A 27,356-nucleotide genomic window follows, 5' to 3' on the forward strand; every position below is an offset into this window, starting at 1 on the left:
CCTCCTCAACCCTCTATCAACTGATCAATGCAACTGATAAAATACAATTGATCAAATAATTACTTGTCCGAAGGGTCTACAACAGGGGTGTCCAACCTTGGCAACTTTAAGACTTGTGGACTTCAACTCTCAGAATTCCTCAGCCAGCAAAGCTGGCTGAGAATCTGGGAGTTGAAGTCCACAAGTCTTAAAGTTGCCAAGGTTGGACACCCCTGGTCTACAAGTTCTTGAGCATACGCAAACTCCAAGCAATTGAATTTCGTATGCCAAAGCTTGATCCTGGGAAGGCAATCACTATGGTATTACCGGCAGGGAAATTTCTTACATTGCTTTCTTTATTCTATAAGCAATGTCTTCCAACATCTCAAAATCAGTGTCACAGAAAAGGGCAAGCGTGAATATCTCAGCCTTTCATGTAGTGGAAACTGAACACATATCTGGCCACTTACAGTTATACCTAAAGCTCAGATAATCTACTTAAGGTCATATTATCTTTCTCTGGTGCTGTCAACAATATTTTTATAATACAAAGTCTCTCTTCCCAGAGGTCATTAAAAGACATTGCCAGTGAAGTTGTTTAGGTCAACTTATAATGGGCATGCTCCAGTTGCCTATATCCTCTGCTGTGCCGCCCCCTTTCTTTTATGCTTATTTTGTGCAGAAGAATTGTAGAGAGCCCTCGTATTTAAAAATTTAGATCCTTGTACTTCTAATAATGAGGCAAGCATGGAACACAGTTTCTGGTAGCTGGATCTAGGCTTAATTATAAGATTTTTGCCTCTATAATAAACACGTACAGAGGACAAATTTTGGAAAAGGGAGACTCAGGGCAAAGTGTTCCACTGCATAAGCAATGCTATATACTTTTGGGGGAGATTTTAATGGATTTTTTTTTATATCCCGAGAGTTATCTGGAGAAGGTCAAACTAAAAGGTCAGTTTGTTACTTTAAAAAAACAGCATTTCTCTAAAGTAGCGTGTATCAACTCAGAAGTTACCATTGCCTGCCAGTATTCATAATACTGGCTTTTTAAAGATCTACAGTCAAGACAAGTGAAATAATATACATTCAATGCATTCTTATAAATAGGGATGTGCGGAACATTAAACCTGTACAATACTTTGTTTTACTTTCTATATTACAAGAGCTGTTTCCAATTTAATTTTTAAAACTTTACAAAAAGTTTGCTTCTTTAAAAGCTGCCTTTGTTTTGACAATCCAAAAACATGCAATTAGACAAATTTCCAACAAACAGCTTTTTGTGTCAGTTTTGTGGTCTCTTTTGCTCCCAAGCTTTGCAACATTTCTCCTCGCCAGCCTTCTCTTGATCACTTGACTTTTTTTTTTTTAACTGAAAACACTTTTGTCTGTAAGAACAACATTTAGGTCTACAACAAAAGTTAAAAATACTCTATTTCATTCTTTGTGCAGATACACAACCTGAAGCCAACTGTTTCAAGCAAAGGAATGTTTTTCGTGTGAAATATTTTACATGCCCTAACTACACACCATCTTCACTTCTCTGTCAATTCCCTAAATACATGGATTGACATTTTTTGTCTCCTTAATAACATGAATTCATTTTCCCCATTCCAATTTCTTTGAACAAATGAAATGGTTTCATCTCTAGGTCTCAAATTATTAGCATTTTGGCCTTCTATTGTGATTCCAACCAGTTTTCAATCTTGTCAATCTTCTAATACATTCACTATGTGTTAAAATATATGGGGACAATTATATACTTTCCCCCCATTCAATTCCCTGGTCTGAACCCTATCCTTTTCTTATTTCAATTCATACAATGGTTTCTAGATCATTATAAGGTACACAAAAGAATCATCAATAATCAAACATAGTGGCACACAGGTTAGCCCTAAGATATTCCACATTCTAGCTTGACTTTACACTGTTAAAATTCCTGCTGTAATAAAACAAAACAAAATAAACAGATAACAGATCATCAGAGTTGGAAGGGATCTTGTCATCTAGTGCCAACCCCCCACCCTGCCAGCAGGAGACAAAATGATAAATCTTTGTATATACTCTTGCTGCCTCCATTGTTTACCCTACATTTGCTGTCTGATTTCATATTAATCCACCTTTAATGAAATATTTGTATTTGGCATTTCTCCCTCTGAAAGGCTATATTCTTTGTAAGATCATACACAAAACTTTGTGTCAGGCAGTAGTCTGGTGTGGTAATTTCCATATTCTCTTTCATCTTCTTTCAGATATATGGATATATACATCAAACTTTTCTGGTTCCTTGGCCATATAACATTGTTCCATATTTATTAACAGAGGTGTTAGCACTTTAATGGTCTTTTCTTCAACAACTTTAAATAGCTCAGGGCTACCCATCTAGCTAATACTGGTGTAGATAACCATTATTTATTTTAATAGATATGGACATTTACTGGGTTAGAGTTGAGAGGATACACTAATACCTCTTTTGAGCATCACTGTTGCTTCATTCCTTTGTATGGAGTTATGGCCTGAATTATCATAGGATGTTCTGATTTAATGTGGATGATTCCGATAGATTTATTACAACATAATCCCTTATAGCTTCAATTGGCTATTTCATTACCTCCAGATATACTCATGAAGGCTTAATGTTCTTCCCCATGACCCTTCCTATCTGAGGAACCCAACATCTGGCATCTAAACTTGTTTAAGCATTTCAACTATGGACAGGTTTTTTTTTGAGGGGGCAGCAATTCAGAACTGTTCGCTATTGTCTTCTTCCATGGGTGATTATGAAGTTCCTTCTCTTAGGTTGGTTGGCTGGCTACTCATGCTTGTCTTTACAACAGCTCTTAATTAAACTTAGTCTTCCTCTCCACTTTTGAGTTTATTGGCAACAGTGATCCCACCAGCATAGGGTCACTGAAGATTATGAGTTCTATTTCTGCCTTAGGCATGAAAACCGGCTGGATGACTTTGGGCCAATCACTCTCTCTCAGCTCATATCAGGCTCAGGAGACAAGCTGGTCGGTCACAACCAATGAATCAATCCTCAGTTGATCTGGAAGAGAAAAGAGGACCCTGCACTTGTAGAAAAATGCTAAGAAGAAAAAAGTGTATACTATTTTCAATAAAGACTAAGTGTTAGAACTAATAATCAGCCAATCTCATTGTACACATGTTGTACTCTGGCAATAAAGGTAATAATAATAAGGTAGTCTGAAACCCTAGAGACAAGTCTTGAAGAAAATGAGTATGCAGCCTAAAATTGAGGCTGATTTTAACTTCTCACATTACTTTTTTTACACAGACTTTACAAAGAAATAAATTGAGACATCAATGGGGCACTGAGGACATCAATGGGGCACCTTCTTGCTAGCCAACATTTTTCGCCTTCTGCTAAATAGGGTTTTCCCCCTCTGAAGAAAACACATATTAGCAACGATTGCTTCCCCAATTTATATCCTTACTGCCTAGAAATGGGCAAAGCTCATATTAGTAAGGAAAGTGTCACATTCTTATTCATAAATTACTCTTACATGCACAACCTTCCACATTCATGTTAAGAAAGGACACAGCAAGTGATTACTTCATAATACCTTGCAACATCTTGGCCTGCAGGTACATGACACAATTATAGTTCTTGACCCTGTATGATCTTAAGTGGATGAAAGAATGCCAAGGAAGTATCTCTAAGCTATTCTGGGATATTAGAAAAACAAGAAATAAATCCACATCAACAAAGACAAGGTTTTCTGTGTGTATTCAACACAACTGAATATCAAAAGCCTGTCATTTTCTGGAGAAGACCGGTTAAGACCAGCCATCCCCAATCAGACTTTTCTCCATTTTTCCTGGAACTGCATCCCTTAGAATCTCCAGTTTCAACAGCCAGAGACTAAGATTTGGCCAAAACAGGAGGAATATAATCCGTGTGGTTCAACCTAAATACTGTTCTGTTCTTATGTTTCTTCAGGGAGTTGCAATATCAGCTTTAAGACAAAAAACTTGATTTATTCCAAGACAGACAGATAGATGGATGATAGAAAGATGATGGATGATAGCTAGCTAGAGTTCTCTGACCAAGGCTTCCTGAGACTGTAATTAAACACACACTTAGTTAAAACAACTCTTGTTTTATTTCAACACTGGGACTTATGTTCATTCCCAGCCTGTAATGAGTCCCAAACAATCCCTCGAGATAAGCACCCACCTTTCTCTCCTTTGAATCGCTGCCAACAACTAAAGTGCCAAATGAACTTTAAAAAAACCAACCAAAGTACAAAGTTCACACAGAGCTTCAAGGTTTAATCAGAACAGAGCGAATGACTTTGCTTCTTGCAAAGGTTTCTCTACCTTTGCATGTCCTTTATACCTTATGGGAGGGGCAATTACCTCCAAGTTTTATTTATTTATTTATTTTTGTCAATTGCTTACAAGATAATAGGTATAAGTAAAAACATAGTTATGAATACATGGATACATATAAGAAAAATAAAAAACAAACAAACAATAGGACAGACTTATGCGTGCCCCCTACAGACACTTATGCGTGCCCCCTACAGACCTCTTAGGAAAGGGGTGAGGTCAATAGTAGACAGTCTAAGGTTAAAGTTTTTGGGTTTTGGGGAACAAACCACAGAGTCAGGTAGAGTATTCCAAACATTGACCACTCTGTTGCTGAAGTCGTATTTCCTGCAATCAAGTTTGGTGCGATTAACCTTGAGTTTGTATCTATTGTTTGCTCTTGTGTTGTTATAGTTGAAGCTGAAGTATTCATTGACAGGTAGGACATTGCAATGTATGATTTTATATACTATACTAGATCGGACCAAAGGCGGCGTAGTTCTAGGTTTTCTAGGTCTAGAATTTAGAGTCTGGTGGCATAAGGTATTCTGCAACGAGTAGAGGAGTGGAGAACTCTTCTTATGAAATATTTCTGGACTTTCTCTTATTTCTTAGTCCCGAGATACCCCTTTTGTCTCAGCTGCTCTTGCCTTCTAGCAGCTCTACGCACATGCACACTGGGAACAGGCTCCCCTTGTTCCTCTGCCTCACTGCTGCCAGACTCCAAAGGCTCTGGAGACAGCACCCTACACCCTGATGGTCTTGGCCCCATCTCTGCATTGGATGCAGGACTCTCGTCCGAGTCCTCCCCAGTCTCCTGGACTGTTCCCCATTCTTCCCCACTGTCCAATTCCACCTGCTGTCTGCATGGGCTGCCAGCAAACCACAACAGCTAGCTAGATAACTGATAGATAGACAGATGATAAATAGGTAATATCCACTTAAAGTTACAGATAATACCTTATTAGCTTCTCAAGGCTAGCTCAACAACTATCCCACATTACAATTTTTTCAAGAGAGGGGACTGGTGATTGGGGCACTGAATCAGGCCAGCTGCTGACAATACTCAATAGATCAATGAAAATAAGCACACATCACAAACTTAAGACAGGGAGAAGAGTAGACTGATTCTATAGTCAATAGATTATAATAGTCAATAACAATAGCTGTTATTTAACAAGCTTCTTTCAAAGTTCCTTCTAAGTCTGATCATGTGAAATTTAAATTTGCCAAGTGCTCACATATTAGTGGAATTATTTAGCAAGTAAAAAAGCATCCCTCTAACCCAGGGATCCCCAAACTTCACAACTTTAAGACTTGTGGACTTCAACTCCCAGAATTCTCCAGCCAGCTATACTATGCTGAGACCTCTGCTCTAACTCATGGCACATTTAGACAATACCGAAGTAAGCAGGCAAAGAATTTCCTTTAAATAGATGCTTTTTTCAAGAATCAAGATTTTTGAGTTTTATAAACAAAAAAACCTACTCAAATTACAATATGCGTATTGTAAAATTAAATACATTTTACTCTGCTTCTAAACTCTCTGGCCATGGATTCTTATTTCTGTATATTCCACTAAACTAATCATACATTGATATATAGAGTAGCCTTCCACAATTTGATTTTCTTCAAATTACAACTCCCATCAGCTTTGGTCAGCATGGGATGTGTGTGACAAGAAGATTTCATGTATGACATTTGGATGGGGCAAGTTGGGAAAGAAATAGAAGGGGCGTTGGTACTTACCTGATACGCCCTTTCTATTTGAGCTGCGAGGAGCATCCAGAGATGGGAGGTGCTTCAGTCTCTGCTTGCTTAGGCTGAGCTTGAATTGAGAAACGCTCCTCCTCCTCCTCCACGTGACTCTTCCAGGGCGTTCCCCAGTTTTGCGAAGGCGAGAGGAAAAAAAGAGTTGCTCCTATCCCTATCACCTAAACAATTTTGGTCCTTGGCCGAGAGAGAGAGGCCCCACCAGACGGAAATTAGGGTGGGGCTGGATGCTCCTCGCAGCTCAAATAGAAAGGGCGTATCAGGTAAGTACCAACGCCCCTTCTCCTATGAGCTGCTCGGAGCATCCAGAGATGGGACATACCAAAGCTTGGCTTGTCCTAAGGAAGGGACTCCGTCTGGTCCTGAGTCTCCCTGGGGTCCGTAAGAACACGCTGCAGGACCCGCCTGCCAAATGAAGCCTCCGCAGAGGCAAACACGTCAATTTTATAGTGCCGAATAAAGGGGGAAGGTGAGGCCCAAGTCGCAGCTCGGCATATTTCGATTATTGGTGCCTGGGTAGCCCAGGCTGCAGAGGTGGCTGCGCTCCTGGTTGAATGGGCTGTTATGCCCTTAGGAACTTGAAGGGCTTGGGACTGATACGATTTAGCTATGGCCGCCCTAATCCATCGTCCTATGGTAGAAGATGACACCCTGTGTCCCAGTGTTTTGGGTTGGAAAGACAGAAATAGGGCCTCAGACTTCCTGAATACGCAGAGCGCGTCTTACATCGAGTTTGTGCCATTGTTGTTCCCTTTCCTGCGACGGATTGGGACAAAAATTTGGGAGGATGAGCTCCTGGGCTCTGTGGAAAGCCGAATTAACCTTCGGCAGAAAGGTGGGGTCAGGTTGGAGGATCACCCTATCTGCGTGAAAGACACAGAGGTCTTGCCTGACAGACAGAGCTGCTATTTCGGAGATACATCGGGCTGATGTAATGGCCACCAAGAAAACCACTTTATATGTTAGGAATTGGAGACCCGTCTCCCTCAAGGGCTCGAAAGGCTCTTTGGTGAGGGAGAGGAGGACTTTATTGAGGTCCCAGGTGGGATAACGGTGGACTGGGGGGTGTAAATTGGTAGCCCCTCTAAGAAAAGCTTGGATGAGGGCGTGGTGAGAGGGAACTGAGACCCTCGTAAGAGAGGACTGATGACAGGGCAGCTACCTGATGCTTTAGCGTGTTAGGAGACAGCCCCTCCTGGAGAAATTCTAAAATTTGAGCTATGGAGGGAGAAACTGGGTTAATTTGAAGTTTGTTGCACCAACAACAGAAAATGGCCCATGTGGCATTATAAATTCGGATTGTTGATGGTCGTCTGGCACCTAGGATGGTGTCAATGACCTTATTTGAGAGCTGTCCTTTCCTCAAAGTGCTCCGCTCAACCTCCAGATGGTCAGTTGGAGCCATTGCGGGTCCGGATGTAGGAGGGGCCCCTGGGACAAGGAAATTCTGTCTGGTGGGATCCTCCAGGGAGGGGCCACCGAGAGAGTGCGGAGATCGTCTGGGCCAGTAAGGGGCCACCAGGAGCAACTCCGCCTTTTCATGGAGCAGCTTCTGGATAACCCTGGGTACCAGAGGCAGAGGAGGGAATGCATAGAGGAGCCCCGAGGGCCATGGGCAGCGGAGCGCATTGTGATTCTCCGCTCCTTGGGAGGGATATCTTGACAGGAACTTCGGGAGCTGGGTATTGAGGGGGGAGGCAAACAGGTCTATCACCAACTGGTTTCCCAAATATCCTTGTTGCCTCTCTGAACAGCGATGGGTGGAGGCGCCACTCTGATTGGTCTATGGTGGCCCTGCTTAACCAGTCTGCCTGGATATTTGATAGTCCTGATATGTGCTCTGCCTTGATGGACAGAAGGTTGGCCTCTGCCCAGCGACAGAGGCGCTCGGCTTCCTTCATTAGCTGGATTGAATGTGTGCCCCCTTGTTTGTTGATGTGTGCTTTGGCTGTGACGTTGTCTGTCAAGATGAGGACATGTTGCCCGCGTACCTGGGGGAGGAAGCTGCGCAGGGCCAGGAGAATGGCGTGAAGCTCCAGCCAATTTATACTGCACGATTGTTCTATTGCAGTCCGTCTCCCCTGGGATGAGAGAGACCGGAAGTGGGCTCCCCATCCGAATAGGCTGGCATCGGTGGTGATAGTCAGCCTTTGAGGTTCCTTGAAGAAACAGCCCTTGTTGAGGACTTCCGGTTTGTCGGCTTCGCGAGCGGCAGGGATTTGCGGCTGCGCGATCCCTGCCGCGCTAGCCGTTTTTGGGGCTCCGACCCACACGGGTGAGGAGCTAGGCTGCCCTGCAGGGGCAGCTGAAGGTAGGGGATCAGAGAAGGGACTGGGGTGTTGCAGACCCCTCCCTGGCCGGCAGAACCCCCTTTTCCCAGGAGACGGTGCAGCGGCGGTCCGTAATGGCCGCCACAAAGAAGCTGGCAGCCGGGTAAGAATGCGCAGGAGGAAGTGGAGAAAGTGATTGAGAGGAGAAAGTTTTCTTGGCTCCTAGGACTCTAAGACATATTTAATAAAATTCCTGAAAAGTATGACTTTCTGAATAATACCTGCCAGAAGAGGAAAAAGCGGCTGCTTGAAGGTGCTGAAAGGATAGCTTTCCCTCTTTTCCCTACGGAATAAATAACTGGATATTAAGAAACCTATTTTTTTAGGTGGAAATTGGTTTTAAGCGATGAGTGGGAAGAGAGAGGATTAAAAAGAAAATATTTGTATGCTAAGATTTTGTTGGAGCAGATGCCTTAAGGATTTGAAGACTAGAATATATTGTAATAAGATTTTAAACAGATTTGGACTTTCTTTCTCTTTGATTGATATTACCCCAGAAGGAGAAAGTGAGAACTCTGCCTTGGTTTGGACTGATTGATAACTTTGGGACTGTTTTATCTTTTTTATTTTCTTTTGAATATTCTGGTTGTTGTAAGAAGAAAGAAGGAGAAAAGAAAAGAAAAGATTTATAATGGCTCTTTCTGTTGAGGAACTAAGAAAAGAATATGAACAAGCAAAAAAAATGGTAAAGATGGTGTGGAAGAAGCTTTCCTTTTCTTAGAAATGGCGCTTACTAATTATCAACAAAAATTACAACAGATGAAGACAGCAGAGGAACAAGAAAGAAAGGAAGGAGCCATCTTTAATGAATCTCAGAATTTGATCCAGAAAGAAGGAAGAGAGAAAGAAAAGAAAAGAGAAAAGAAGAAAACTTAAGGACTTAAGGACTTAAGATCTAAAAAACATTTAAGAAAGGGAAAATAAAGTGCAAAACCAATATGATGATTGTAAACAAAGGGGAAAAGAAATCGACAGAGAAGGGAAGCCGGTAAGGCAGAGGCTAGAAGAAGGGGGTAGAAAGGTTTGTTGGGAGAAGAAAGAAAGGGAAAAGGTGGAGAAAAAGCTACAATGTTTTGAAATTAAATGGAAAAAGGAATTTTTATGGATAATGGATAAAGTATAATTTTTTTTTTAAAAAAAAAAAGATTTTACAAGGTACATAAGATGAGATGGTAGTATTGCAATGGTTTAAGAGTTGATAAGAGATTAAAATGTTAAAATGTTTAAAAATGATTGGCTTTAAACTTAATAATAGGAGAGGTTTAGAATATTGTTTTAATTAAAGAGTTTAATAAAATTATGGTATTGATGTTATTATAAAATTTTTATTATAGTATTTCTTTTTAATATTTGGATTTATTGTCTAATTATGCACTTAATTGTGTTGGATGTATTAGTTAGATAGAATGTACCAAGCAAAATCTGATTGGGTATTAGATATTATTTTAAAGATTAATTTGATTAACTTAGGGGGAGATAGAAAGGCATCATACTCTGATTAATGATTTCAGGAGAAACTGATTTTCTTTTTTTTTCATAAGGGATGAGACAAAGGGATGATAAAAATGGACAAAGATACAAATATAATGATTTAAACTAAGATGATTAATTAAGGTAGAATTAAGAAGTGTGAAATATGTGGAGAAGTTAATATAGAAGGCTTAGAATGGTAAATAAAATAAGTAATGATATGTAAGATGAGCATGAATATAATTGAAGTCCATGAAGAGAGAGACACCTGGGTCCAAGTTACTTTCCAAAAAGATTTTTTTATGTTTTGTGTGTTGTGTGTATATGTCTTTTTGGGGGAGAATTGGTAAAAACTTGTAGAAATATAGAATGAGAATAATGGTAACTAAGTCAGAAAGAATCAGATGAAATAATAATAATGATATTGAATAAGAGTAAAGAGAAGTAAAGAGAAATTGAATAAGAGGTTTTGGTATATTATATGGAAATGGTTTAAAACAGAATCATAATTTATCTGACTTGTTAAATTTACAATGGAAAAAGGTTTAAACATGTAATGAATAATGATAATTTGTGTGTTTTAAAAATTAATAAAACTTGTTTAAAAAAAAAAAAAGAAACAGCCCTTGTTGATGAGTGGTCTTGTCCACCAGAGGAGGGACGTGAGGACCTTGGGAGGAACCCTGACCGGGAGCTTGGAATTGCTTCTGCCGGATCTCTGGTACGGGAGCAGGAACCACTGTAGGGATCTGGTATGAAGACGGGCCCAGGGAACAATAGAAATGCAGGAAATCATTTTCCCCAATAATTTTGACAATTCCAATAAGGGCACCCTCTTGCGGTGCCTAGTTTCCTTAACCAATTTCTGAATACTAAGGAGTCTTTCTGAAGACAGGTAGACCTTACCTTCCACTGTGTTGATAAGAGCCCCCAGGTGGGTTATCCGGGTAGAAGGAGCTAATTGGCTCTTCTTCCAATTTATGAGGAACCCATGTTCCTGAAGGGAATCTAAGGTGGCCTGGGTGTCCCTCACTGCCTGATCGATAGATGGAGATTGAATCAAAATATCGTCTAGATAACATTGGAGACGGATGGGGGTATTTCTGATATGAGCTGCCAGAGCTGCCAGGAACTTGGTAAAGGTCCTGGGGGCGGAAGCCAGTCCAAAGGGAAGGGGCACGTATTCGAAGTGTTGGTTATTGTCACAAAACCTTAGGAATTTGGAATGGGAAGGCCGAATGGCAATATGTAGGTAAGCTTCTGTTAAGTCTATGGATGTGAGAAAGTCCCCTTGTCTGATCCCCAATAGAATAGATTGAAGGGTGTGCATTTTGAACTTGCGGTAAGTTAAAAAGCGGTTAAGGCGCTTCAGATCTAAGATGACCCGCCATCCCCCTGAGTGTTTTGGAACAACGAAAAGGTGGGAATAAAATCCCGACCTCGTTGGTCGGGTTGAACAGGTTGGATGGCACTTATATTAAGGAGGTGCTGGATGGCGGAGGCCATCAGATTGTGTTTAATCGGGTCTTTGGAGAGGGGGGATGACATAAAGAGGTTTGGAGGGGTGGAATGGAACTCAAGGGCAAGGCCGAATCTGACGGTGTCCCTGACCCAAGAGTCAGAAGTAGAAGAGTCCCATATCCTGGCAAACAACTTTAGGCGCCCGCCAATGGGGAGAGAGTCCTTATGTCTATCTGGGACGGCGGTAAGGCCTGCTTCCGGACCCCCGAAAAGGCCTTTTATATTGGCTGCCCCTCCTACTCCTTTCTCCAGAGTCGGGTCTATCCTGGAATTGGCCCGGTCTGAAAGGGGGAGGCCTCTGATATCTTGGAGAGAAGGGGGCCTGATAGGAGGGCTGAAAGGAGCTCCTCCAAAAGGGCTGCAACTGTCTGGAATCTGACCTTCTGGTGAGGGAAGGGAGAAATTTCTTTTTGTTTCTGGTCTCCATAAGTAAAGGGTCCAGGAATGGGCCGAATAGTTTGTCCCCCGTTATGGGAGAGGAGGCCAGCTTGGCTTTGTTTTTGAAATCCGCCTGCCAGTGTCTGAGCCATAGCAGGCGGCGGGCCTGCACATGCGATGTAATTGCCCTGGCAGAAAATTTGACCGTGTGATATGTGGCGTCCGCCGAAAATTCAGCTGCGGTGGTGATTTTAGCAATGTCCTGGTGTGCTCTGCTGTTAGAAGCGGGGACATGTTGTTTGAGCTGGCGTAACCATCGAATTGAAGACCTCGTAAAGAAAGAAGCGGCCGTAGCCGATCTTATGGCCCATGCGTCCGACTGATGGGCCTTGCGCAAGGCCAGCTCGGCCCGCTTTTCCTCCGGCTTTAGGGCCTCTAACACCTCAGTCGGAATCGAGGAGGATGCCAAGCCCACAATGGGCTCGTCGACCTCAGGGGTGTTCAACAGTTTAGAAAAGTCTGGATCCAGATTGAAGAATTTTTTGTCATGGTTAGAGGGGGCTGGGGGGACCGCTACAGACGCCAGTTGTTTTTGGACCAGATCTGCAAGGATAGGGGGAGCTGGAATAGTCTCGGCCTCTACCACAGGCTGGTTAAAAATGAGGTCTTCAGGTCCTTCCCCAGAAGGGGCAGGGTGGACTGAGGGGGATTGTTTACTCAGACCTGAAATATTTTTGGCCTTAAACAATAAGGATTTGAATAGTTGCGGCTTAAAGAGGCCCTTGAAGGCGGGCTGGTCAGGGTGAGCCCTCGTCCTCAGACATTTCGTCCTCTAGCAGGGTCCCCAACCACGGTCCGCGGACGTCCGTCCGTGGAACAAGTCTACCGGGCCGCTGGTTTGCTGGCGCCGCCATCTTTTGATGAAAAGTGCTTCCGGTGAGCTTTTCGGGTAGAAAGCTCACGAATCAAGATGCGGCCTGCCTTCGTGACTTTTCGGGTAGCCATTTCTACCGGAAAGCTGATGAAAAAGTGCTTCCGGTGAGGTCACGGAAGCACTTTCATCAAAAGATAGGCACAGCTGCCCGGGCTGCACCATAAAAGGTTGGGGATACCGGGCGCGGCATAAGAAAGGTTGGGGATCACTGCTCTAGAGGGTCTATGTCTGATAGGGGCTCGCTGTAGTGCATAGACCCCAAATCGAAGTCATCTGGATCCATGAGTTGATCACCTTCCTTGTCCCCCTCTTCTGCCTCCTCCTCCCGCCCTTGGGGGGAGGGTTCCCTATGCAGGGGCACCTGAGCCAGATGCTGTTCAGACCTAGGCAGGGACCTCACCGAGTGAGATTCCTGGTCAGAGCCTACCGGATACAGACTGGACCTGGTGGCTTGCTGGATGCCAGTTGCGATGCCTTGGCGAATAGCCAACTCCATCCAGGATCTTATCTTCTCAGGGATCTCCTCAGGGAGAGACTCCTCTTGTCTGAGCCCAGCAGCAGTTGGGGTGAAGGTGGCCTCTGGAGCCCTTCTGGCCAATGTTTCAGGAACCAGAGCCTGTTGTTCCTGAGGTGGCAAGCTGCGCCTGGAGGAGAAAGAAACATCTGGGGGGGGAGGTTGAGCAGAGGTAGAGGGACTGGAGGATGGAGGAACCTGAGGAACCTTGAGTGCTTCCTTAGATCTCCTTTCTATTTCTTTTTGCAGGGCCTTGTGGCGCCTTAGGCCGTCCCTCTGGGCTGCTTTGGAGGTCTCCTTAGCCTGCTTGTGCAAGTGGTGGGTTTTGGCTTTTGCCTTCAAAGAAGGTCCTCTAGAAGAATTACCATCTGCCATTGCAATGACTTAGCTGTAACTGTAGTAAATTAAAGAAAAGTATGAGGCGGTTGGCACGCCCAGGGCCCAATCTATGCAAAGACGGTGCCCCTGATCAATATTACCTCCCCCTTTTAGTATAATTTAGGAGTTGTTGTTCTCTCTCTCTCTCTCTCTCTCTCTCTCTTTTTAAAAAAAAATATTTAATATATATCTATGAGGAGATATCTGATTATGTAGTGAAAGAGAACAACAATTGAGCCGCCCATCAGTGATAATATTTTGAGTATGAAAATATTATACTGTTAGATCATAAGTAAATATTATATTCTAGGTTGTATCCCTGCTCCTGGGATAACCGAGGTGGCCAATTAGCCTAATTTCGAAGACGCCTAGGCCCGGTAGTTAGGGTTAGGGCCTGCACCAGCCTCTCTGCACAGGCTGACGCAAAAGGCCTGGGTGCGGCTGCTGCGCTGCTGGAGGGAGCTGTGGGGTTGAGCCAACAAGTACTCCAATTAAATACAAGCCAGAAATATATAAAACTGGAATAGACTCTGAAATAAGGCCAAGCGGGGGCCTGAATCTCTGAAAATCAACTCACAGCTTGATTAGGGAGACAAAATGGCGCGCGCCACGAGGGAGCCTCCAAAATGGCGGCCGTTAAGACGACGCGCCTGCAGCAGCCTTTCCCCGCCTGGCAAGCTAAACTGAAACTCAGTTTAGCTGGGAGCTAAAAGGAGAGAATGGGCTTTCTCCTTAAGTAATAGCAGAAAGGAAAGAAAACGGCATTCGAGAGTGGGGGGGAATTAGCGGAACGGCTCAAACGGAGCAATAAAACGCAAGCCACTGTGAAACGGAGCGATTGGCAAAGCAGCAAAGAAATATAGGCAGAGAGAGAGAGAGGTATATTTGGCTGTGGGAGGTAGTGCGAAGATCGCTACTGCCCCTCCCTTGGCCTCCCTTGGGGGTGAAAACTGCGCTTCCCCTTAGGGGCTAGAGTGCCAGTCAGAGCAATTGCGCAGGGGCTAAGGAGAGGAATAATCAAACCTGAAATTAAGCTGGTTGAAATAGCTAAGAAAAATCCAAGATTTCTTGCTTCGGCCAAGGAGCAAAGAGCTGAACAGCCTGTCTCGCACGAGGCTGAGCAAAAACTGGGGAACGCCCTGGAAGAGTCACGTGGAGGAGGAGGAGGAGCGTTCCTCAATTCAAGCTCAGCCTAAGCAAGCAGAGACTGAAGCACCTCCCATCTCTGGATGCTCCGAGCAGCTCATAGGAGAAATCGGCCCACCTGCATACACAGTATTCACGAACGAAGAAAATTCTAATAGCTTTTATCTAAATAACTTCAGAATAACTTCAGTTCAGCAGTAGAAGGAAAACTGAGGCTGAAATCCCAATTTGTTTGTGTTGTTTATAAGGTTTAAATTCTGTGTCACATAGATGAGAGAATGCACGTACATCTCTGAAGTTTACTGCAGCTTGTCTTTACAGAAAGTAAATAAGGATTCTCCAAAGGGAACCAAATTTGAAGGCTTTCTGAAGATTTCTAAGACAAATTGTCACCAGATAAGGCAGCACTGAATCAGATACAAGAACCAATTGGCACATAACTTTTAATGCATCATGGGAAATGTAGTTCATGTCATGTGGTCACATCTGTAATCCTGATTGGTCACTGAACTGACCCCTTGGTTGGGTTGGGGGAGTTTCCTTTACTCTTGCTTGGACTCCAGCACCGTGCTGGTGTCTCACCCTTTGCTCCATCGTTATGGGATGAAGATCACTATAATTTTACACTATGAAGTCAGCTATGCAAAGAATTGGACATTAGATGAATCTCGACATAACTATGAGTTACACCTTGAGAATGCCTTATGATCCAATAAAGAAACTTTGTATGGAAGCCTTTGTGGAGTTTGCCTGTCTGTCTTTATATTCAGCCAGCAATTAAAAGACATTACCCTAAACCAAGCTCCAATTTAGCCATAGTTTGTGGGATAAGCAGCAATGCCTATTTTCAACTTATTAAGTGAGAAATCATGGTCTAACTCACTAAGGGTGTCAAATTCACGTCATCACAGCTGCGTCACATGATGTATCTGGACTTTTTTCTCTTCGCTAAACCAGGTGTGGGCGTGGCCAGCTCGTGACACATCCAGCCCGTGGGGCAGGAGTTTGACAGCCCTTGTCTACAGGCTACAATGGCAAGGTTTTTATATTATACAAAATTATATTAACTATATTATATTAACTATATTATGGCCTGATGAATTTCCAAAGTATTAACATTATTCAAAAGAACAACTAACAAAGATATTGCTGTTCTATTTACACTTTATACTTAGAGTTGGAAGTCCAGTATTAGAATGGTGGAAAGGGAGCACATCTTGGAATGTCTCTTTTGGATGACTCAGCTGAGCTGACTTACTTAATCAAAAATAAAGGAACATAGTTCATAGGGTTTGGATATATTGCCAAAAAACATACTCTCATCTGATCATACAGTGAATGTTTAGGAAATGTGGGGCAATGAATAAAGTAACAGATTTAAAACTGGAGAGAAGTGGGTTGAACCCTTGCATCTGGAAAAAAACTTTCTACTGATTACTGGAAATTGCCAACTCAGGCTTTAAGGTGAAACTGAGATTCATTTAAGTCAAAGTTGAGTTGCCTTACACAGATCTACCATTTATTGCAATACTGTATTGTAGGGCCTAAGGTTTAGTAGCAAATTAACACTGAAATATCCACAATGTATTGTGTAAACCAGGGGTGTCAAACTCAAGGTCTGGGGGCTGGTGCCATGGGGCTGCCCTAGAAACAGCGAAGGACCAGCCTGTGGTGCCTCTGTCAGTGAAAACGGAGCTTGGGAGGGTTGCATGTGACCCTCCTGAGCTCCGTTTTCGCTAGCAGAGGGTTGCAGGAGGCTGTCACAGCCAAAAATAGAGCCCGGGAGCTCATTTTCACTGGCAGAGCACTCAGGCCACCACAGGCGCCCCCGACATGAGTGATGTTGAGCTGGCCATGCCCAGCCCGGCCCCCCAAGGTCAAACACAACCCTGATGCGGCCCTCAATTAAATCGAATTTGATACCGCTGGTGTAAACTATTATATATCTTGCTCTATTTGCTTTACTCTTAATCCTAACTGTGACTAAGGAAGTACCAAATTTGCACTTGACCTTTGTTAAGTATTTCTAGAACATTTTATTACAATGTGCAAATTGGCATTAAATCTCAGAACTTTCCCACCTCTTTTATGCACTAAAAATCCACAGAGATCTCCTTACTGTGAGGAAACAGAAAATATTTGCAGGAATAATTTGTAATTATCCTTTGTGAATGCTAATACTCAGGAAGTTAACTCCCACAAAAGTTTGGAAGGATATCTCTCTAAACAGGAAAGTAAGGAAAGTTCCATTGTTAGTTCCATGTCTTTAAAGTTTAAAGAATTCTTGCTGCAGATACAGGCTTGTCAGCAGCAAATTCTGATTTATGGTTTTAAAATCCTCCATGTTTGACTTAAAGGCATGTTTAATTAGCACAGTTGATTATCTATCACAATTTCAGTATTTTTTAAAAATAAAAGTATTTTAGCCTTGGGCCATTCAAACTTCAAAGAAATTCTTTTTTTTTTTTTCATTTTTCATATTAAAAAATGGATTTACTCAATAAAATTTGAGCAAGGAGTAGTAAACTATCCAACTAAATCAAGAGGGTGGACAAAGGATATTAACAACAACTCCAACAGAAAAAGTAAAACATACCTTACCTACAGGCTAGTAATAACAGATACATTTAAAACTGTTCATCATTCAAGGGCCACCCAAAATTGCTTACAAAAGGATTATCAGCAAAACAAACATAGAAATTAACAATAACTTTTTTTTATTAAGAAAGCCTAAGTGTTAAATGTTCTTGAAAATACTTTTCTATATAAGAGGATTGCCATCACCATGTTAACTTAAGTTATATTAACTTAAAAGTTTGCTGGGGTACTTCTTTGAACTTGTTTAATGCACCCTGATTAATTTAAATAATAAGAAAAGGTTTAAAGCCAGAATTGAGAAGACTGTATCAGACAGCTTCTGCAAAGAAACTGAAGAAACAGTGGCCCCCTTGATTATCTGCTACAAGAAAATCTCACAGACTGACTACAAAAAACAGCATGACAAAGTAGCAACAATGGTCCACTGGAAAATCTTCAAGAAGTATCATTTGCCTGTAAGCAAAAACTGGTGAACCATAAAACAGAGAAAGTAATAGAAAATTTAAAAAAGCTAAAATGCTCTGGGATTTTAGAATTCAGACACCTGCCACATTAACACCCCAGACTTATGAACTGTTGATAAGAAAGACAAAAAAGTTTGGATAGTGGACATGGCAGTACCTAGAGACAGCAGAATAGAAGAGAAAGAACTGGGAGAAGAGAACAAAATACAAAGACTTGCAAATAGAAATTGAACAACTAGGGCAAATGAAAGCAAAGGTATTAACAATAGTAAATAGGCACCTTGGTTGTAATCTCAAAACAACTACAGAACCGCTTGAATGTCATTGGCATTGACAAAATCACCATCATCAATTGCAAAAGACAGCTTTACTCAAAACAACTTACATCTGCAACCCTCCCTTTTAATACCATCAAACATTAACATCCATCCCAGGTTCTTGGGAAGGATTGGATAGGTGGATAAAAATTCCAAATCCTGCCTTAACATCTGGCTGACTGTGCACCCAACTATTATATATATATATAATAGTAATAAAGAGGCAGAACTTCCTAGCTCCTCATCTCACATTCCTCCCTACCCAGCTTGCATGTTAATATCTCAGAATTGTTTTTTTTCAGAGTAATTAGTTTATATCTTCAGGTGCAACACAGTTGGTTCAGAATCATGTGATGTTTGTGATATGCTCCAATATCATTGGCAGTGATATTATGATAATCCCAAGTTTGATTTCAAAACCAATTTTAGACATTGAAAGACAATTTCATGGCATAGGAAAATTCATCTCTGCTACTCTATCAATAGTCCTCATCCTGAAATGAGCCAGATCGTCAGTATTCATGACTGGTATTCATGACTTTACAGCTCTGTGTCATCATCAATGTGCTCTACTTTAAAATTCAAACAAAATCTATGTAGGGTGTTGTTGTTTTTAAAGAAAATCTCTACAATATGAATTTTTTCAGCATAATCACTCCCTTCCCTAAAAAGAATTGTTCCAGTGGTTCAAAGGTGTATGACTAAGACAGCAATAAAATACTTTAACATTAATTTTCTTTCTTGGTGGCAGGGTGAAATTGCATTTGAAAAGGAAATAATAAACTCAGAATTATCAGAGAACTATGTCATCTTACAATTCAACTATATACACCCTTGCATACCAAAGTTTACTCCGTGTAAATGCAGGTACACTCCTTCTGTACTCAGGTTAGAAAGAAGAGATAAAGGCATGAAAGTATGTTCTTGTTTACTTCCCATTCATTTCAGGGAAGGTTACACACAATAGACTTTATCCTTCATTGCCCTTTGCAAAAGAAGTTTTTTCATCCTCAACAGGGGACCTTGGAGGGTGGTTAGGACAAAAGTTCCCAGTACATTTTGTTTCGTTCTTTCAGAATCCTTACTCTCCTGCACTGTTCTTTACCTTTTGCTTTGGAATGATGAAAACCACAGCCCATTTTAATGCATGTCGGATTGAATTGTACAGTAGCAGTCTTACTCCAAAGAACCTACTGTGAATTTTTGGACTACGGTACTACAGTATGGTCATGCTGGGTGGGAACAATGGGAATTATAACCCATTACTAGATGAGCATACTTTGCAACATGAACAGGAACTCATGATCTGGTTTTAAAGAAGCTTCTTTCTCTTAATCTGACCTTCAATTTGTATTTCAGAAGAAATAACAATCAGGGGTCTCCAATCGCTGGGCCATGGACAACCGGTACCAGTCCCTGGCCTGTTAGGAACCGGGCGGTATAGTTGGAGGTGAGTGGCAGGTGAGTAAGCAAAATTGAAACCATCCTCCCCAAAATTATCTTCCAGGAAACCGGCCCCTGGTGCCAAAAAGATTAGGGACTGCTGCTGAACAGCATTGTTGTAAGGAAAATTTAACATATGTTCATAAATGACAATTATAGGTAGTCCTTGACTTACTAAACTCAAAATTTGCTAAGTGAGACAGTTAAGTGACTTTTGTGCCATTTAGCAACCTTTGCGGCCTCAATTGTTAAGTAAATCACTGGAACTCTTAAATTAGTTACACAGATGTTAAGTGAATCTGACTTCCCCATTGACTTTGCTTGTAAGGTTGCAAAAGGTGATCACATGACCCTGGGACACTGCAGCTGTCATACATGTGTCAGTTACCAAGCGACTGACAAGCGAATTTTTATCACGTGACCATGGAGATGCCACAAAAGTTGTAAGTGTGAAAAATAGTCATAAGTCCCTTTTTTCACTGCCATTTTAACTTCGAACTGTCACTAAATGAACTGTTGTAAGATGAGCACTACCTGTAGTGATGCAAATAGTGGTAGTAATATACTTACTACTCCCCACTGTTTTTACCAATGAAAGAGTTACTATCTACTGAATCAAGATCTATTAAATGTGTATTTATTTTTGCTACCGAAGACGTTGGGATCCCATTATATGTCCTACCTGGGTAGCAAATGGTGGACATAAGACTTTAGAAGTTTAGATGAAGAATCACATAAGAATGGCGACCTGATGCTTTCTTTCTCAGCGCTATAACGGCTTGGCTTCAGTTTGCCTGATTTTGGCTGGGTTTAGTTCTGTTGAGTAGTCAGACAGGTTGCAACCTTAACTCAAAGGCCATTTGGGCCCCTTCATTTCCGAAAACAAACCCGGGCCAATAATATTAACAACCGTTGACTGGGGAGTGTGACCGCCCGCTCTCCCACCAGCCCTTCTTCTGGAAAGGGGGCTCCCCGCCACCCCTTATTTCAGGCCAGGCGGAGGGGAGGGGGCCACAGGGCTGAGGGCACGGCAGAGCCCGGCTGCAGGTTGCAGACTCCTGGTCTAGACTAAAAGGGCTAGGGGATACTGTTGATCTGAAGTGGCCCAAATGCATCTTACAGAGTTCTATTTATGACTGTTACATTTTTTGTATTTATGTGAATTCACTGAAAGTTATACGGTACTTAGCAGTGAAGTACATCATAATGCTGTCATCATTTAACTCTACTGCTGCATGCCACTAAATGCCAAGGCATAAGGTACATAAAAGTAAACAAGCTGAAAATTGTCAGGCGCAAACAACTAGACACATACTTGAAGAGTTCAATTACCTGTTTTATTGCTCAAGACTATACACAGAAACTTCTCAGACTAATGGTTTGCAGCTGAGTGAGACTAGATAAGGTTCAATAGCATTCAAGGGAGGGTGGACTTTGCCTTCTTGTAGGGATTCTAGACTAAGTCCCCATTTGTCTCCTCCCCCGGGCTCTGCCAGTCTCTCTCCTACAAAAATATATTCCTACAGTATATCCACATAGCAGCAGCACAACTTCCACTCCTGCTGTCCCACATTTATTTCAGTTTTGTGAAATAGTAGGTTTGCAGATTGGAATTAACCTGTTCGAGAAAAATTGTTCTTTCTCTGCAGAAAATATAACTGTGCCATCTGCAAACACTTCTGCACTAAATTTCCAGAGGTAGCAAGAAGCACATGTTTAGGTATCCCAGTTCAGCATTACTGAACTGATATAATTTGGAAGTAGTTTTTCTGGGCTATACCACAACTAACCTACTGCAGTGTGTTGTACGTGAAAGTTACATATTCAGAAGTTTTGATAGAATACAGAACTAAGCTGATAAGTGTTGCACGGCATCAAAGTAGTCCTTGACTTACAACAGTTTATTTACTGTCCATTGGAAGTTACAATGGCACTGACAAAAGTGATTTATGACTGCTTTTTATGCTTATAATCTTTGTGACATCCCCATGGTCATGTGATCAAAATTCAGATGCTTGGCAACTGACTCATATTTATGAAGGTTGCAGTATCCTGAGCTCATGTGATCCCCTTTTGCGACCTTCTGACAAACAAAGCCAATAGGGAAGCCAGATTCTCTTAACCACTGTGTTACTAACTTAACAACTGTGGCAACAAAAGGTTGTAAAATGGAGCAACACTCTCTTAACACATGCCTCACTTAGCAACAGAAATTTTGGACTTAATTGGGATTATAAGTCAAATACCTGTACTTAAGAATATTATGCAGCTATTTTCAATTTAGAAGTCAGAAAAAGAATGTGCATTTAAATACACTGCTCAAAAAAATAAAGGGAACACTTAAACAACACAATGTAACTCCAAGTCAATCACACTTCTGTGAAAGCAAACTGTCCACTCAGGTAGCAACACTGATTGACAATCAATTTCACATGCTGTTGTGCAAATGGAACAGACAACAGGTAGAAAGCATAGGCAGTTAGCAAGACATCCCCAATAAAGGAGTGGTTCTGCAGGTGGTGACCACTTCTCAGTTCCTATGCTTTCTGGCTGATGGTTCAGTCTGGTCACTTTTGAGCAGCTGGCGGTGCTTTCACTCTAGTGGTAGCATGAGACGGAGTCTACAACCCACACAAGTGGCTCAGGTAGTGCAGCTCATCCAGGATGGCACATCAGTGAGAGCTGTGGCAAGAAGGTTTGCTGTGTCTGCCAGCGTAGTGTCCAGAGCATGGAGGCACTACCAGGAGACAGGCCAGTACATCAGGAGACGTGGAGGAGGCCATGGGAGGGCAACAACCCAGCATCAGGACCGCTACCTCCGCCTTTGTGCAAGGAGGGACAGGAGGAGCACTGCCAGAGCCCTGCCCAAGCATTGTAGGGAGGTCATACAGGCACGTTGAGGCCACACACACTACTGAGCCTCATTTTGACTTTTCAGGACATTACATCAAAGTTGGATCAGCCTGTAGTGTTTTTTTCCACTTTAATTTTGAGTGTAACTCCAAATCCAGACCTCCACGGATTGCTAAATTTGATTTCCATTGATAATTTTTGTGTGATTTTGTTGTCAGCACATTCAACTATGTCATGAACAAAGTATTTAATAAGAATATTTCATTCATTCAGATCTAGAATGTCTTATTTTTGTGTTTACTTTATTTTTTTGAGCAGTGTATATATTGATATGTCTATCCCCTAAATAAAATCCTTTTTTTCCTGCTAACAGTCCCACATCCAATTACCATTTCCAGTTTTTAAAACACAGAAAATGCAGGGTGAAAAATTTCTGAAAACTGCAGCCCTGATACATATGGTTAGGTAATCTGCTATGGAATTTACAGGATATCTGAGGCAGGCAGGCCAATGGAAATCTCCATGAAAACAAAAAAGAGCAGTGTGAAAGACAATGGAGTTATGTATTGAAACATTTCATTTTATTTTACAATCTCTTATTGAATAACTCACAGCAGTCTTCTACACAACACTAGTGTTTCTAGGCTTCAAAACCAGCATTTTCGATTGACAATTCCCATTAAAGAAAACTGCTTCTCTACTTAATTTTTTTCTTAATATGCTAAGAACATTGAACTCACAGCTTAGGCAAGGTTTCCAAACCCTACAGGGTACAAGTTTGACAGAAAAGTTACAGACCTAGAAGTGATTTCAACATTTGGCAATTATGTAAAAGTACTTCTGAGCAAAGCAGGCTTTTTTTTCTATTTATGCCTCTAGCATTTGCTCTCTGTGGTACTTGCCTTTTTGCACTGAAAAGTTCAGAAGCGTAAATATGTTGCAACTGTTAATAGCCCTTTAAACTTTGATCTCTGTCTTACCTCTGTGAATTTTTCCCTCTTCTCCTATTTCCATGTATTTCTGTGTCTTATCACCATCTGTTTCTCTGCACTTTATCTCATATTCTGGATACAATTAAGGAACTATGTACACAGTCCACATATTTACAACTACCTGAATCTTTCTGAAAAACCTAAAAGTCCAAATGTCCTTTGTTCTTTAAAAAAAAAAGTGACGGAAAATAGCAGCTGCCTCTTCCAAAGGACTCCCGATTCCTCCCTTAAAAAAACAGTCCCACATGGCTGAACAGAAGACCAACTTCCAACTGCCTTTTAGAAACCAGAGAAGTCAAAACCAGGATTAGCTTGGACCATCACCTTATTCTAATAAGGTAGGATTCACACATGCATTTTAGCATCACCTTCTTTCAGATCAAAAGCGGAATCATGAAATATTGGTACTGTCTCAGATAATTTCTCCAATGTCTTTGAGAACCACAATTCAGACACCTTGGATTATATGACAAGTTTCTCCCTCACACCCCCAAAGAATAGGGTTTTTGATAAATATTTGATGATACAGTCTCCTGTTTTTTTCAAGCGCTACTATACAGAATTCCATGGAAGCATATCAGCAATTAGTTCATAATGGTTTCCCAAAAGAAAAATAAGCATAAATAAAAGACATCTTGTTTATCTACTCTAACATAATATATTCTTCGTAGTGGGGCAGTTATAGAAGAGGGTTGTTTGGAAACCCAGTGGTCACATATTAGTGACTAGTAAGAAACAAAAAAGATAATATCAATACAGGAACAGGGGGGAAAGAGTTAAGAGTTCTGGCAATATTTCATTCTGCTAAATGATTTCATTCATTTAGATTTGTAATTTCAAGCAAGACCACAACAAAAATATTTCTTCCATCCAGGTCCAAACAATTTTTGCCCCATTAAACAAGAGGGAGGAGGATTACAGATGCTCTCTATATTTAGATAGGTTGGATGAACAAAGCAAAGGAGGAATCTGCACTAAGATACTGGACTGTTAAGACAGCTGGTGTGATGTATAAATTAAAGTGTTGTTAGGAGATCCAGGTTCAGGATCACTTTCAGTCTTTAAAGCTCACTGGGTGACCTTGAATTACTTCTTCTCTAAAGTATCTCCAGCCCAAATTACCACAAGATTAGTCTTTTGAGAAAAATAATTGGGAAAGGGAGTACTATGCATTTAAGATATTGAAAGAATAGCTGAAGATAAATCTATCAAGTAAATGAAAACTAAATATCTTAAAAACTGTAGCTGTACCATAATATCTAACATAATATGTAACATAGTTATGTCTTTCCGACAAAGTCATGGGTAACAGGTTAGGAATTTTGTTCTAATTTTCTGAAAATGGAAAAATGTGAAATGGTGATTGACGATTTCTGGACAATTGAAAAAAGACCAAATGAGGAGCTAAAAGTATTATTGTAATGTTAAGGAGGGACAAAGATAATAAGCTTGTCATCATTGTCATCATCATCATCATCATCATCATGATTTTAGCCATTGTCTATCCACTGCTGGATGAAGGTCTCTTCCACATGTTGCCAACCAATATGATCCTGTGCTTCTCTTTGGCCAATTGGGCCTACAAGTGGCTTTTTTAACCATCTCCTCTTTCTTTAACTGTATTCTTTGCTCTCTTTTTTTCTTTCTTTTCTTTATATATTTCTCTATTTGTCTTTTACCTATGTAAAAACTTTTAATAAACATTAATTAAAAAGAATGTTCTCATTTTCTGTAGTCTTAAGTTAAAATAAAATTACATTTGTCCTTGTTACTGAACTGAATTCTTTATTGGCCAAGTGTGATTGGACACACAAGGAATTTTTCTTGGTGCAAATGCTTTCAGTGTACATAAAAAGGAAAGATACATTCATCAAGAGTCATGAATCATAAGGTACAACACTTAATAATAGTCATAGGGTACAATAAAGCAATCAAATCATACTAGGAAACAGTCAATATAAAGCGACAAAGTTACAGTCATACCAAGCGACAAAGTTACAGTCCATACAGTCACAAGTGGGAGGGGATGGGCGATAAGGAGTGATGAGAAGATTAATAGTAATAGTAGTGCAGACTTTGTAACAGTACTACTTATGAAAAATCACAAGAGAGCCCAATACGGAGGCCTTCTCTTGCTCAATGGGTTGACCACCAGCTGGAAAGAATGGAGCACAACTCAAAGAACCTCTCCCAAAATCCTCAGGGCAACTCTGTAGTAATCCACAGCAGACATGCAGCAGCAATGCCTCTCCATTCAGGCCTACTGTATATACTCGAGTATAAGCCTAGTTTTTCAGCCCATTTTTTGTGCTAAACCCCCCCTCGGCTTATACTCGAGTCAGATTCCCCTCTGAAAAAAAAATGGTGTGGAGCTCTGGAGCTGGGCAGCCGCTTCCCTGCTTCCGTGTTTCCTTTGCAACTTGTAAGCATGGGGGTAATCGGAAGCAGAAAAGTTCTTGCATGAGGATATATTGTTTTTTCTTTTTTTAACTGTTTTTAGGGGGGGGAAAGACCCACCATCATGTGAGAATGCTCAGACACGAAATCTATCCTCCCGAAAATAAGTGTGTGTGTGTGGGGGATTTTAACAGAGGGAAGACGTAGGGAGAAGGCAAAAGCAACGGAAGATCCTTCTGGGGAAACTGAGGGGGAGACTCACCCTTGGTCCAGATGAGCCCCTTCCCGCCCTAAGGAAGCAGAGGCAGCCAGCAAGGGCAGGCAAGCCCCACTTCGTGGACTCCAGCCGTCCTCGCTCCCACCCAAAGCCACGAAGTCCCCCAATCGCGCAGCCCAGATTCGCCCTCCCCTCAGGGGCAGCAACGACGCCCGGTGTTTCCCGAGACAAGAAGCTCCGCCGTGCAATGAAAGCGCCCTGGCTCTAGGCTCGCGGGCTCAGAAAACAACGCGAGCCGAGGTGGCTTCAGCTCCGCTTGGCCCGTTTCCTCAGCCCCAGCTGCTTTCAGTCCACTCAGGAGGAGGAGGAGGTGGTGGTGTGGTGGTGGCTCGCATTGTTTTCTGAGCTCTAGGCTCGCAGGCTGTCCTAGAGAAAGTTTTTATTGGTATCTATTTTTATTTTGAAATTTACCAGTAGCTGCTGCATTTCCCACCCTCGGCTTATACTCGAGTCAATAAGTTTTCCCAGGTTTTTTGTGGTAAAATTAGGTGCCTCGGCTTATATTCGGGTCGACTTATACTCGAGTATATACGGTATGTGGAACGTTGTTCCCCTGAAGGCAGAATGTCTCTTTTTGAAGAAATAAACGTTGTAAAAGAATGGATATGCAGAGGTCTTGACTTAAAAACTGTTCTTTGAATTTTGGTCAAGCAGTGATGAAATCTGCCTTAACTGCAGGATTATCTGCAAGATGATCATCTCTCTCTCCCCCCTCCCACCTTTCTTTCCCTCCCTCCATCTATATCTATCGCCTAAGCCAGTGATGATTAACCTTTTTGTCATGTGCTGAAAGTTCTGACTCCATCCCGCTTGCCCCACCCACTGCGCATGCCCATGTGACCCCCCCCCCCGCTGTCCTCGCACATGCATGCACGACCCCCCTGTGCCCTGTTTTGGGCCTAGTAGTCCTCCCTGCAGCCTCCTGGGAGCAAAAATGGGCTGCAGGGGGGCTGTGCCCCACCCCCCATGCCCCGTTTTTGCTCCCAGGAGGCTGCAGGGAGGACTACTAGGCCCAAAACCAAGAGTGTGGGGGCCCCGCGCCACACACCCGCTGCACTCTCCCTGCCCCCACGCATGCGCACGCGTCTCCCGCATGCTCTTCATCCCCTGTGCATGCGTGGCAGAGCCCCGAAAATCAGCTGGCTGGCGGGAGACGCACGTAGCGTGGTGGAGCTGAGCTGGGGTGATGGCTCTGCATGCCACCTGTGGCACACGTGCCATACGTTCGCCATCACGGGGCCTAAGCTCTGCGTATAC

At 42.0% G+C, this 27,356-nt stretch overlaps 2 protein-coding genes across 2 annotated transcripts in view; both read right to left on the minus strand.

The window, feature by feature from the left end:
* SHB (SH2 domain containing adaptor protein B) overlaps positions 1–27,356 on the minus strand; it is a 179,093-nt gene that overhangs the window by 146,561 nt on the left and 5,176 nt on the right. The window lies entirely within an intron of this gene.
* Positions 11,338–12,791, minus strand: LOC148132411 (lamina-associated polypeptide 2, isoforms alpha/zeta-like). Its single transcript, XM_087953939.1, has 2 exons — positions 12,768–12,791; positions 11,338–12,525 (listed from the first exon to the last, which is right to left on the minus strand). Exons 1-2 carry the CDS (start codon positions 12,789–12,791, stop codon positions 11,578–11,580), a joined length of 972 nt encoding a protein of 323 aa, XP_087810065.1. The 3' UTR covers positions 11,338–11,577.

This window comes from Notechis scutatus, chromosome 2 (genome assembly GCF_049901735.1).
Source record: "Notechis scutatus isolate UNSWTSFEM ecotype Mainland chromosome 2, rNotScu1.2, whole genome shotgun sequence".
Lineage (NCBI taxonomy): Eukaryota > Metazoa > Chordata > Lepidosauria > Squamata > Elapidae > Notechis > Notechis scutatus.